At 44.1% G+C, this 12,713-nt stretch overlaps 1 protein-coding gene across 1 annotated transcript; it reads right to left on the reverse strand.

The window, feature by feature from the left end:
- Positions 1–110: 110 nt before the first annotated feature.
- Positions 111–11,882, reverse strand: unc13d (unc-13 homolog D (C. elegans)). Its single transcript, XM_079182509.1, has 34 exons — positions 11,785–11,882; positions 10,922–10,948; positions 10,612–10,668; positions 10,449–10,505; positions 10,252–10,359; positions 10,093–10,152; positions 9,813–9,879; positions 9,268–9,448; positions 9,141–9,185; positions 8,436–8,507; positions 8,282–8,351; positions 8,091–8,195; positions 7,741–7,833; positions 7,528–7,628; positions 6,720–6,837; positions 6,283–6,404; positions 6,100–6,190; positions 5,959–6,015; positions 5,754–5,851; positions 5,293–5,344; positions 5,067–5,197; positions 4,816–4,933; positions 4,567–4,719; positions 4,370–4,465; positions 4,077–4,283; positions 3,897–3,971; positions 3,737–3,816; positions 3,503–3,617; positions 2,735–2,806; positions 2,545–2,628; positions 2,335–2,455; positions 2,107–2,230; positions 1,790–2,010; positions 111–1,561 (listed from the first exon to the last, which is right to left on the reverse strand). The coding sequence occupies exons 1-34, from the start codon at positions 11,842–11,844 to the stop codon at positions 1,449–1,451; spliced, it is 3,351 nt and encodes a 1,116-aa protein (XP_079038635.1). The 5' UTR covers positions 11,845–11,882; the 3' UTR covers positions 111–1,448.
- Positions 11,883–12,713: the final 831 nt, after the last annotated feature.

Consider the following 12,713-nt stretch of genomic DNA (forward strand, 5'->3'; position numbering starts at 1 on the left):
AACTCACCCTAAAGAACATTTCCCCGAGTGTCATCTAGCTTCTGGATAGCTTCTGTGTGATTTACGGAGGTTTGAAAGATGTTTGCTGTCACCGTGTTCCAAAAAAAGGTCGATGGCATTTGGTTTTTGGCGCTCAAAGCTCCAAAATATTTTATATAAATTTGAACAGTTAAGTCTCTTTCTGGAAATCATGACAGTTACCCGTGATAATTTACAGTCATACACTCATAAACCACAATACTCTTAATCCAGAGTTGGGAGCAATCCACATTACAAGCTATCTTCTACTTCAGCAAGCCCACTAACTGTGCATGCCATATAGAATGAAGTAAACCAGTAGCCATGGATGAGATGATTATCCTTATGAATGTAAAACTGCAGTGGTCTTCTTAGCTGAGTGGTAATACTCGGTGGCCGGGTTGAATCACTGTGTGTTTACATCCTATTTAGGGCACCACGAGGAACTGTTATGATTTCTGAAAAGAGGCAAATGTATCTGTTTGACAGCAAAGATCTCAAAACCTTCTCGGTGGCTGGATGATACGGCGGATTAGCAGTTAGCAGGGTTATGAGCGGTCTTAACAGAGTCAAGAGGTCAGACTGAAAACACTTAAAGTGCATATTCAGCGTCATCCAGACAATGATCCTGTATTGCTACAGAAAAAAGGGGGGGGGCCGTCACACCAGTCTGCTGGCAACGCTCGGCAAGGTTATTATCATAATTTCTTCTTTAATTACATTTTTTTTCCATAGTTTCTAGCAAAATAAATCTAAAATGGTCAATTACTGTTGGATAACAGAAAATATAGAAAAATGTAGTAATACTTAAATTTACAACAGATGGCCTCTTTTAAAACTCTCAGGTTTTCTCTAATATTCCTCGACATAAACTGGAAGAGGAAAGCATGTTAACACAATCAAAGCAAATGTATTCAGTCAACTTGTGTAGTCTTTGAAATTATATATATTTTTTAATGTTACTTAAAAGCTTTTCATGTCAACTCAGACATCCAAACTTTTGTTATAACCCGGCCCGTTTTCTGTTTAAAATCAATGTCTGACAGGTTTCTCTGCCAAACATTTTTTTTTTTTTACATTTGTAGTAATCTTTGACATTTCTCAGTGTGTCAAATGTAGTCTAATATATATATATTATATATATACACATAGTTAAGTGATGCCATACTTATCTCTTGCACTGATTAGACCAAACATCAGGAAGCAGACAGATGTGTGAGGTGCATGGGGTTTAAATGCAGATGTGAAAGTGTTCATGATCACTGTGACGGTCGTTGGTAAACCCATGCTCAGCATACTGTCCACACACACACACACACCACTCATCCGACACCAGTGTTTCTTTCTGAGTGGATATTTCTTTGTTTTTGGTACAGATCATTAAAAATAAATTGTATATTTTTGGAAGGAAGCAGTTGTCTGTGCGTTTGTTAGGGATGAATCCCGTCCTGGGACTGTTTCTCTCTCTGCCTTCGCTTCTTCACGTAGGCCTGAGCCTCTCGCTCTCCTCTCCTGGACTCCAGTAACGCCAGAATGCTGTCCTCTGGAAAAATGAGAAACAGGTTCAGGATTAGGTTATGTCTTTGTCTTGAAGTTCATTTAAAAAATATATTTTCACCACAACAATTATCTCTCATCTGGGGTCAGATAGGGTCCAAAGCGGACTCAAATAAGGTCCCAGCAGGCCATTTGTTGCCCTGAGCCCCTTTGGTTAATAGGTTGATCAAATGAAAACCTGCTTCATTGGTCTAAACCCACTGACGGATCATACCATTAGGTTTAGGGTGCATTAGAGGCAGTCGGATCTGAGCAGGGATGGCGTCTGGCTGTGAGCTGAGTCCATCTCCTTCACATTCCCCAGCGACTCCTGGTATGGCCTTGAGGGCCAGGAAGGCCTCGCCTTCAAAGTCATCCGTCCTCAAGGTGTCGTGGTCCAGAACTGTCATCACCAGGCAAGCCCCCGGAGCCTGGCACTGATCCAGGGACACCAGACTGTGATATAGAAGAGGCAGAGATCAGAGGAATGGCGAAAAGAAAGGTCAAACACAACTTTATGGCTGTACACGTTCACAAAGACTGACAACTTACAATTCGAAGGTCTCATCAAAAAGCGGATTGAGATCACAGCTCTTGATGCTAGTGCAGCGAGGCTCCACCTCGGAAAAAATGTGGGTCGGCTCCAAACACAGCTGCACAAACGGATCGCTGAGACCTGGCAAAGGCATCGAAGCATTAGGCCCTCGGGAGAGGTTGCGCGGCAATGTGCATCACCCTGTAACGGTTCTAAGTGGCTGCAGCTGTTCTGCGTGGTCATACCGTTGGAGTCCATTGGTAACAGGTTGACCGCATTCAACACCTCGACTCTGAGTCTCTGGTCTGATCTGCTGTAGGACGCCAGCAGGGTGACCGCGCCGTATTTCTCGGAACTGTTCACGTTCTGTCGCGCAGACAGGGAGAAACAGAGAGAACGGTTGAACAACCAGCATGAGTTTTACCGTAGCCGGAGAAGCGTTTCCCGCCTCTCACCTGCTCCCATATTTTCCTCTCAAGGAACTTCTCCACCAGCTGCCAGCTGCTCAGAGAGTTGTGAGTCAGGTGAACTTTGAGAGCCTGGACACAGAAAGAAGAAATGTGAATAAAGCGTATAATCACACGGTTTTCAATGAACACATAAAGAAATCTACGGCTGAATGAAATGTCGCCTTTAGCTTCTCACCTTGTACTCCTCAGAGTGAAGCGTGTTCAGCGGGAGCCCGTTTCCCTCAGCGAGGAAGCACTGCTCCAGGCACTGAAATTCACACAGCACACAATATAATGTACCACGAAGCTCATATAACATGTTGTCTTTGTAGAGATTCAAGAAATACGATATAAAATGTGAATTTGTGAGCTTTAGAGGTGCTGGGAGGTGGATTTATTCGACGTTTGGACGTAACCAGGCTAGCCCTTACCCTCTGCTTATAGTCTTTATGCTAAGCTAAGCTAAAAGTCTCCTGGCTGAAGCCTACCGGGCAGGAATAAAATAGCTGGTTCCGTCGTCTCGAAGGCAATGAGTTTTTGGTTCGATGCCTAATAAAGCCGGTTGCTAACAAGTGGCTAAATGAGACCACTGAACGCCGTCATCACGACTAGTCCGCCACTACGCCGTTGTTGTGTTTCTACATGGCGTTTATAGCCTGACGTTAGCTTTTTATTACTGCCGACTGCATTCATGCTTCATAAATCATAATTAGTGGTGTTCCGTTGTAAAGATTATCTTGCTGAACAAAATGTGTAAGTATCACAAACCTGCGTTGGCTACAGATCTTATTTTCTGCAATAATCCAATTTAAAAATCTCATTGGATTTTCTTTGGGCCTAAAAACAATATGTCACCACTGCTGCACTTTAAAGCTGACTTGGCATATTTCCTGAAGCTAAGTTACTACAAACGCTTTCTTCTGCCCATGCCAGCTTCAGACAACCACACTGCCGAAGGACCGACCTGCAGCGTGTACAGCAGTCTCTGGCAGAACACCATGAGCCCTCCTTGCTGTGGATGCTGAGTAGCCACCTGGTAGAGGATCTTCACTGAGTTAATCCACAGAGGAGTCAGGAGACTGGACACCAGCGGTCAAAAAAACAAAACACGTGACACAATTAATGGAGCGGCGCAGAGGGAGAAACTGGATTAAATCGATGTGGTCGATGACAGAATTGTGACACGTAGCCTGTGTACCTGTTGAAGTTCTCTTGAACCAGGTTTTCATTCATGTACTTAAGCTCCTGCTCCAGGTAGCGCATCAGAGGGTCTGCGGCCTAAAAGAGAAGACGCTGGATATCAGGCATCCACAAAAGGCATCTGTATTTGTGTTACACTGGCAGCGACGGTCGCCTACATCCTCCGTGGACTTGGAGGGAAACCTCTTCCTGGTTGACATGTTCCGGACATGAGTCTCGATGTCTGTGTTTAACTGGAAGGGCACACAAGAAGGCAGATCGGAGAAGTCATGTTGAAGAGGTTTCTCTCTACTCGATATCATCGTTTTGTTTCTCTTGCCACGTGTTAAATGTCGTACCTTTTTCCCGAGAGTGTCCAGAGCGGAGCGGATCTCTCTACCGAGGACGCCCTGGGCTTGCTGCAGCTGTGAGGGCAGAGTGTTGTGGAACTGGTTCTCCCCGATTACATTCTGGGTCCGGTCTCGAAGCCCTGCCCAGTTCAGCTGTGTGGGGATTCGGCTCAGCACTGACCGCAAGTGCTCCAAGTCGTTCACCACCACGCACAACTACGGAGAGAGGAGAACGATTTGAGCTGTGCTTCGTGTATACCATGCTCAATGCTTATATTCTCTCTCCTGGCCTGCCTCCTTACCATGTTGATGGCCCTGCCGTGGTCGGACTTCTCGGACAGCATCCTGACCCTCTCCTTCAGGGTGTGACAGTAGTTCACCACGATCTTGCACACATCCTGAAAAACACACAGAAAGCAAAGATTCCCACACTCAGATAATGTGACCAGAATAGCATGTGATTAGGACCATGTCGATGGCTGGATGCTGTGTACTGTACCTCGGTGAGTTTGACCATGAGCATGAAGGCCTCCTCGGGGTCGGGCCAGGACAGCTGCTCCCACAGCTGGCAGACAGGTTGGATACATGCCACCAGGTCCACTGCTGAGGAGCTGTGCTTTATGGGCACCGCACCAGACTGCAGGGGCTGGAGCTGAGAGGAGAGTTTAAAGCATATGATGCATATTATCTGTGGATAAAATATCCTACGTTCATCATAATAGGAAAGCATCAAAATCACAAGTGTTACCTGGTCTACCTGCACGGCCCTCTCAACCCTGTCCTGAGTTGTGCTGAACGCCTGGTTCAGCCAGTAGGGCAGAGCCTCTCTGAAGCCCTCTTGAAAGTTTGTCAACTCAATTGATCCCCTGAAACAAGAAGTAAGAACGTTGGACGTTTGTTCAGTATGAAACTCAGCCTACAGGAGTGGGGACAGCACTGTCAGGAAGGAACATATTTGGAATAAGTGCTCTAGATTGTGGTGCGAGTCTGATAACTGACCTGGTCTGTAAGAAAGCCTTGTCTTTGTGGATGGCCTGCAGGCTCAGGTACACAGGAAACAGGCTGTTGGCTAGAGCCTGCTCCATCTGACCCTCGATCAGGGATAAGGTTTCCTTCACTTCTTTTGCAAGCTATGGAGGACAGAAAGTCAGGTGAGAAGATATGAAACAAGACCAAACGATGAGAAAGAAGTTTGTGCAGAAGAGCAAAGGTTGAGGCCACGTACCAAGGAGTCAAACCTCTTGTAGGTGACGGTGAACACATCCACTTGCACGGCACTATAGTAATGAGAGAAAAGTTCAAAAACACACCTTAGTTTGCTTGTTCGTTTGTTTTTGGAAGAAGATTTGATGGGTTTTTTTTAATACCATTATACTAAACAGGATTCATCAGGACTTTTTTGTTTTTTACTTTATTAATAGTGCCACGCAATTCCCTCTCATCCATTAAACCCCAATTTGAGAGTGTGACATGTCCTAGCAGGAAAAACACAGGTTTAACGAGTAACAGTGTGCTCCAGTGAGCCATTCCAGACCGCATACACAAAACGGGGACCCTGGAACCGACCGACCCGAATGGAACGCAGCCATGATCAATGTCCATTAGTCACACCGAGTCAAGATGTCTGACTATTAATGGAGAGAAGTCAACGCCGGTACTTCCAGTCGTCCAATTGTCCCACCTCACCTGACAAACACCCGGTTCCAGGGGTCCTTGTTGTGTTTGATGTCTTCCTGCACCTCCCCAATCAACCTGGAGAGGGCGTTCACGATCTCTGACAGGTCCTGTATGTCGGCACCGTGCAGAAACAATGTGACCTTAGTAGGCTACTGTATAATACAAATGGAGAATCCATATCGCCCTCCACGCTTCATGATGTGCTCGTCCTCACCTTAGTCATCGGCTGATGCAAACCCTTTTTAATGGTGAACCACTCCTGTGTACCTGTCTGATATAGAAGCCATATTATGAGGAATTAAAGGCTTCTGATACACATACTGATGGTAATAATCTCATTAGTATTATCACTGACCTGTATGGCATCGGTGATCTCATCGTGCAACTCAAACTGAGCCGGGTTCAGTTTCTGAAACGCCTGAGTCTTACAGATCTGGACCAAGATTCTGAGACAAAAAGTACATTCCCGTACTGCTTAATCTGTGTATTCGATACCAACCAGCATGTCAAACTAACATTCAAACACAACCAGGTGTACCTGAGCAGTGTGTGTAGTTTCGGAGTAGAGCTGGGAGTCGGGAGGAAGATGTCTCTGTATTTGGCCACCAGACACAGTCCGTACTGCAGGAAACCATGAAGAGAGTCCCCAAGTTCCTGTTTCTGTTAACAGAGTGCAACACCTTTATCACAATCTCATGCACGCTTACATATTAACTCCTGGGTTCTGTTTTTATTTCTTTACGTTCTAGTGAACTGGAACCAGGAAAGGCTGGTGTGAAAGAGCTGTCAAAAAGATGTGAAAGAAATAAAAAACTAAAAGTATTCATACATACTCAAGAATTCAAAATAAAAGGCTCTTCATGGCCACCACATACCACACATAAGTGTAAGTACAGTACTCAGTTAAAGGATGAAACTACTTGAGTGAACGTGCTTAATTACTTTCCACCCCCACGGTGAGGCCAGCGCTCATACCTGTTGGTACGGCAGCTCCTGCTGATGCCAGTGGTACTCCACGCTGGTGAGCTGCTGGAACAGCACAGACGAGTCCACCTCTAAACTCTGGTACAGCTTGCTGTAAGCCACCCACTTCCTGTTGGAGGTGCACACATCCACACACGTACTGAGAAGTGCAGCAGAAAGACGACGCTGCGTGCAGTTGGAAGATATGTTCCAAACCGCTATCATATCAATATCAACATTTTCAAGATTTGACTGCTGATTCTAAGAAATGTAATCATATTTGGTGCACAATGCTGTGTTAGACGGCGTCCCCCTGTTGTGCGTTACATCAGACAGAACTCCTCAAATGTGTAAAACACAAAAGCTGCAGTTCGTAACTTTAGTAAAAATAACTTTTTTGTCAGATTTGCTCAAACTGTCATCCTGCCAGTAGAACATGAGAGAGATAATCTGTGAAACGATCACGTTTCTCTGTTTCCTTTTAGTGCTCTTAATGACATTTGCAAGATTCCACGGCACCCAAAGAAAATTTAGATAATATCATAGATAATATTTGTATCGATAATGTGTGGTAGCATTCATTTGGACAGCAGGACTTTGTAAAAATATGTTATATCAACTCATACAATACTACTGGAAGCTGATATATTATAATATTGAAAAGTGAAAAGCAATGTAAAGTAATATATTTATGTTGCATTTTCTATATTTTCAATTCTTTCCAGTGTGCACAAACCGGTCCTATGTGTTCCTGTCTAAACACTGGTATAGTCTCATATAGTCTGTAATAAATCTGCGAGATGTTAAACATTGTGCTTACGCCAGGTCCTGGAGAAAAGGTGAGAGGTTGTTCTGCGTGGCGTAGAGCTCCAGCAGAGTCTGAGCCTCGCCACACAGAGCCCCTTTCCACGGAGCGGAACTCTGAGAGGGAAACGAGACCAAGATGGGACAAGTTGAGGAGAAAGAACGAAAAGTGAGCGATTCAAATGGGATTTTTTTTTTTTAAAGAAAGAGTGTGTGCTTGTCCTTTCACCTGTTGCTTGGAGATGTAAGCCTGAACAAACTGCTGCAGAATCCCACAGTAGTTGATGTAAGCGCTGCGACCGGCACTCAGCGTCCCGTCTCTCTGTCGGTCACAAAACACAAATCCAGTTTCAATATTGTGCCAAACTTGTTACCTATTACACTGGCGTCATTAACTTCACGGGCCATCAATTCCAGTTCCTCCTCCACTTGCACACATTTCACCATGAAAGCCCAGCACTTGACATTTCATTGGTGCGCATTTCTCAGTTTATTCTAACAAATGTGTTCATGCCTAACTGTTATAGATACATACATAAAACCAACAAAGTGTTACGGGACAGTAAGGCACAGTTTTACCGCTTTATGGATGAACTTGAGGTTCAGGTGGCACTGGCCGCGGTCAGGATACGTCTCTGTTCTGGGCTCCAGATTGTACCAGTTGTCTTCAGTACAGTGGAGATCCTAAAGTGAGATGATGCAAATCAGCATTAGACTAGGAAGAACGCGACGAGTCAAAAAGCAGATATACAAATGTGAACGTTTACTACCTGTAGTTTTAGCACCACCTTTCCCAAAAAGTCGTCTGTGCCTTTCTCCTTTTTGGCATCCTTGATCATCCTAAACAGGTACAAGTGGAAAAGTTGACCTTCTTTGCTTGGTCATGTGTTTGTGTGTGGGTCACAGAGATAGTGGAGTAAATACCTTTTTAAACTAGTAAAGCTGGTTTTGATGTCCTCTAGTTTCTGAGTGAGGGAAAGCTCTTCGTCCTTATCCCTGAAACAGAAAGAGCACTGTTAGGGTCATGGGCGGGTTATGAGACAATGGGCCCTTGGGCACAGACATGCAAAAGGCCCCACCGCCTCCAGATTTGATAGTTGTTCAGCCTCTTTTTTGTTCTTGTTTTGTGTCTCTTTGTAGTCTTTAAGCATCTCTCTGCGGTTTCTGTGGTCTTTGGAGTCATTTTGAGGCTCTGTATCGTCATTTTGTGTCAATTTGTCGTCGTTCTTTCTGTCGTAGTTGTAATTTTGTGCCACTTTCTAATTGTCTTGGTCATTTTGTAGTTTTGCCCATAATTGTATTTGTTTTGTGTCCCTTTGTAGTCCATTTTTGTCTCCCTGAAGTCATTTTGAGTCTCTGTGTCTTTGTTTTTTTGTCCCTTTTTGTAGCCGTTTTGCGTGTCTTTGTGGTTGTTTTTCATCTTTTTGCTGTTGATTCTTTGTGGTCATTTTGAGTCTCTTCCCGGTTGGTATGTATCTCTTTGAGTGACGTGTTAAAGGTCACTCAAAGAGTGACCCCTGACACTTTGGGCCCCTGGGCCTGTGCCCGGTAGGCCCGTTCAGTTATACATCCATGATAAAGGTGAATGTAATGAAGAAGAACAATTTGAGCTCTGGATGTCTTCCTCACCACATCTCAAGATGGAAACTGGCACCGGCGATGTCTTCGAACTCTCTAAACCCAAAAGAACAACCCAATGAGGAAAACAAACTTCTACCTGGTTCACCTGGCATACAGCAAATACACACAGACTCACAGTATGAAGGTTTGGTTCCAAATGGGGTTCAGAGTCTGCTTCTTTATGTCTGACTGGTAGATTTTGTCATTGGATACCGCATCCTTTACAATAGATTTAGAGGGTTTGGCTCTGGACCGGCGTGTCCGACTCTCTTCCTCGTCCTCCATTATGGTTAGCAGGCAGTACGGGTCACTGAAACCTGTTCAACGCACAAACAAAATCTGCAGTAGACTTCAGTCAGAGCGCGATGACTTGCACCATGACAGTATTTCATATTACAGAGATAGCAAGAGACTTCTCCCCATAGACCGCACACAGTTGACATGAAGTGAAAGGAGAAGATAAAATGTCCACATGAGAACAGAAACACATCTGTAGAGAGTACTTCTATTAAGGTACGGGAATATCATTGGGTAGCATCACCAGGAAACCATGAATGTCAGCACCCGATTTTTGCTCTAATCCACAGAGTAGATGTTGACATAACTGTGGCTGAGTGAGAACTTTGAAACGCTGGTGACCCTAGTCAGTGTGTCGCCAAAGTCATTAGGATTCATCCTCACCACTGATGTCTTTACCCAGGATTTCCTTGGCTTCCTTTATAGTGGCCATGAGGCAGTATACTGGAGGCTGAAAGGGTCACATAGTTATTTAGATACCTTGGTAACTCAGACAGACACTTATTGCAGCCTCAAACATGCAGATGACATCATTTCTGCCACTGGTGAACTAAATAGAAGTTGGTGGAAAGTTAAGATGCTTGGTATGAATGCTATGGATGGATATTAGGGGTCGGCGAAGGCGCAGAAATGGGTGCAAACACGCCGACATCCTTTTTCTCACCTCTGCGCTCTGTACTCTCTCCGTCAGGCTGCTGTGCTCTGACTCCGTCATAGTGAAAGCCTGGTAGATAGGACAGACGGAGCGAGAGAATCTATGTAAACAGTCATGCAACGACGCGGCAGCGGCGTTATCTGTAACGTGTGAAGCCAAAGTGTTAACCTCCTGGATGTACTGGTGAAGCTGGCGATCTGTGAAGACCTCAGTTGATGACGGTTTACCCATCTTATGAGCGATGGTGTACAGCAGCTCTTTATACAGAGGCGTCAGCTTTAAACAGATATAAACAGAGTGAGAGCTCAGTTTGGGGGGAAAAAACAACACATTTATTGATGTGAAGTATACATGAATGGTGATACCTCAAGCTCCTTGTGTCTCCGGGCCTTCTCTTCTGGGTTTTCATCTTCCTTGAAATCCTAAAGGAGAAGAACAGAACATTTTTCTACACCATTCTGTCAGAGTCATTTCAAGATATTCTGAAGTTTTAATTTGAGGCATTTGAAGGTCCAGAGTGTCGCCTACCCTCCTTTCTCTTATTTTCCTCGTCAACCCCAGTTTTCGTACATTGCCAGGCGACAACTGACAAGAGAAACAAAGTCAGCCGGGACAGAGCACTTACTTAAAGGACCATACCATTCACTTCACATGTTGCAGACCAGTTAGTACAGATCATTACTGTGGACTTTTGACCCCAAGCTCCAAAAAAATGTTGGATTTTACATTTCCCATAATGCAACGCAATAGTATCTTTTGGTTGACCCTTCCTGCAACAATGATACATCTTCTGTAAGACACACAGACAGAAATCACTGCAGTAGCTGGTGTGTTTTACCTGTCTGAGTCTCGATGAGCCATGTTCCTGGAAGACAGACGACACGGGTGCTTATGTTTAAAATACAGGGAATGGAATCATGATGTCAAAGTGCATTGTTGAGTGAAGAAGGTATTTAAAGGTGACCTCATCCCATCATCGTCTCTTTATAATGCAAGAAACCTTAAAATACCACCACTTGTTCAAGAAAGTAGGTTCAAGAAATACTTGTGTTTCTGATTGCCGATAAGGCCGCCCTCTGTAAGGGACTTCCTCTCTTGCCGATAAGGAAAGTGCCTTTGAAGCAACAACCCACCTAATATCAAACCAGGGAAATTCACCTTAAAGGAAATGACAGTCACCCATCCTACAAATAAGAATACAAATACACCTGTGTCCAACCACATCACACACATAACAATTTTCATAATGTTTGCATATAGCAACCAAATTGCTGTGTGCTCACGTCACACAAACACAGCGTACACACGCCGTCTTCCGTGATAAAACACATCATATGATCCAAGCATACGTCCAAAGCAGTTATGAATCATAGTCACAGCATCTTGAAATAGCCATCTGGAAAACATGACTCAGTGTCTCTGTGTGATTCTAACTCTGCTGTAGCCCATCCGACAAGTTTACATTTTGGGGGATTTCACAAAGAAGAAAAGAAAATGATCAGCTGAAAGCGTGACAAAGTAACACTTTCAGAGCAAAAGAAGTTAATGAACGAATATATTTGACAGCTTCATCCTGTTGGCCCATCACCACAGCGTCACAGAACGTCGTGGTTAGCAACTGTCAGTCAGAGAGCCAAAATCAAACAAAAATGGACCATAACTTAGACCGATCAAAACATACAAGTGCATTGTAGTCCATACCTGTTCAGGAGTTGGCAGTAGATTGTCTCCTGTGCTGGTGGGCTCGCTTTGACTTGACATGATGATGCTAATATTTGACAACCAGGCTCCTGCCTGCAGTGCTCTGAGTGTGTGTGTGTGTGTGTGTGTGCGTGTGTGTGTGTGATATGGGGAAGCTGTGTGCTTGATGTGTTTCGATGAACTATCACACAGCACCCGGAAGCCATCACTTCCTGTAGAAGGTGGTAGCGTCAATAACTGTGAGTTGTGGTGTGTTCTTCATAGGTTCCCCCAAACATTGTGTCTGGATGCAAAATAAAGGATTATCTTATCTTATCTCTAAAATAACAGCTGGAGCACAAACCCCCGACTGTTTATCACCGTGCCCAGCTTATTGTTTTACAGTATTTTCATGGAAACCTTGGTTAATCTAAATCCGTGGTGCAAGTCTGACAAGACACAGGAACTGCAGCTGAATGAGGCAATGAAACAGCATGTAACATGAGACGGTCCGTCTGTGGGTTGTGTATTGTTAGCCCTACCTGTGTTGCTTCAGGATGTATCCTGTTCCAAAGTTGATTTACTCCATGAAACTATTATGGTCACTGCACTGAGATTTAATGTCTGTCAATACTCTTAATATGTAATTACAGACACATCTATCGACACATACATCTTTATCCGAAGGCTTTCAATATTCTTTCTTCATTTATTTATTTCTGTATGTATATCAGCATCATCTTTTCCATGACCAATTACATATATTATACAAATATATATATATCTTTTTTTAATCTTTTTTTATTTGGAAATATTGGCAGACATAGGATACAGTAAACATGTACTTTGTCTTTTATTTCCATTGTTTTTTAGCTTTTTTGTTGACATATACAAACAAACAACAAACCTGTCCCACCCACCCCACCCACTGGTACACCCACCTAGGTCAC

This window comes from Pholis gunnellus (genome assembly GCF_910591455.1).
Source record: "Pholis gunnellus genome assembly, chromosome: 21".
In the NCBI taxonomy this organism is placed as follows: Eukaryota; Metazoa; Chordata; class Actinopteri; order Perciformes; family Pholidae; genus Pholis; species Pholis gunnellus.

Bases quoted from the DNA above. Each gene is read 5' to 3' on its own strand.
- unc13d (XM_079182509.1), bottom strand. From the start codon at position 11,844: ATGTCAAGTCAAAGCGAGCCCACCAGCACAGGAGACAATCTACTGCCA. The intron at 8,196-8,281 runs GTAGTAAACGTT...ATCTCACTTTAG, and splicing joins AGGTGGTGCTAAAACTACAG to GATCTCCACTGTACTGAAGA. The intron at 2,629-2,734 runs GTGAGAAGCTAA...TTCTGTGTCCAG, and splicing joins TTCACTCTGAGGAGTACAAG to GCTCTCAAAGTTCACCTGAC.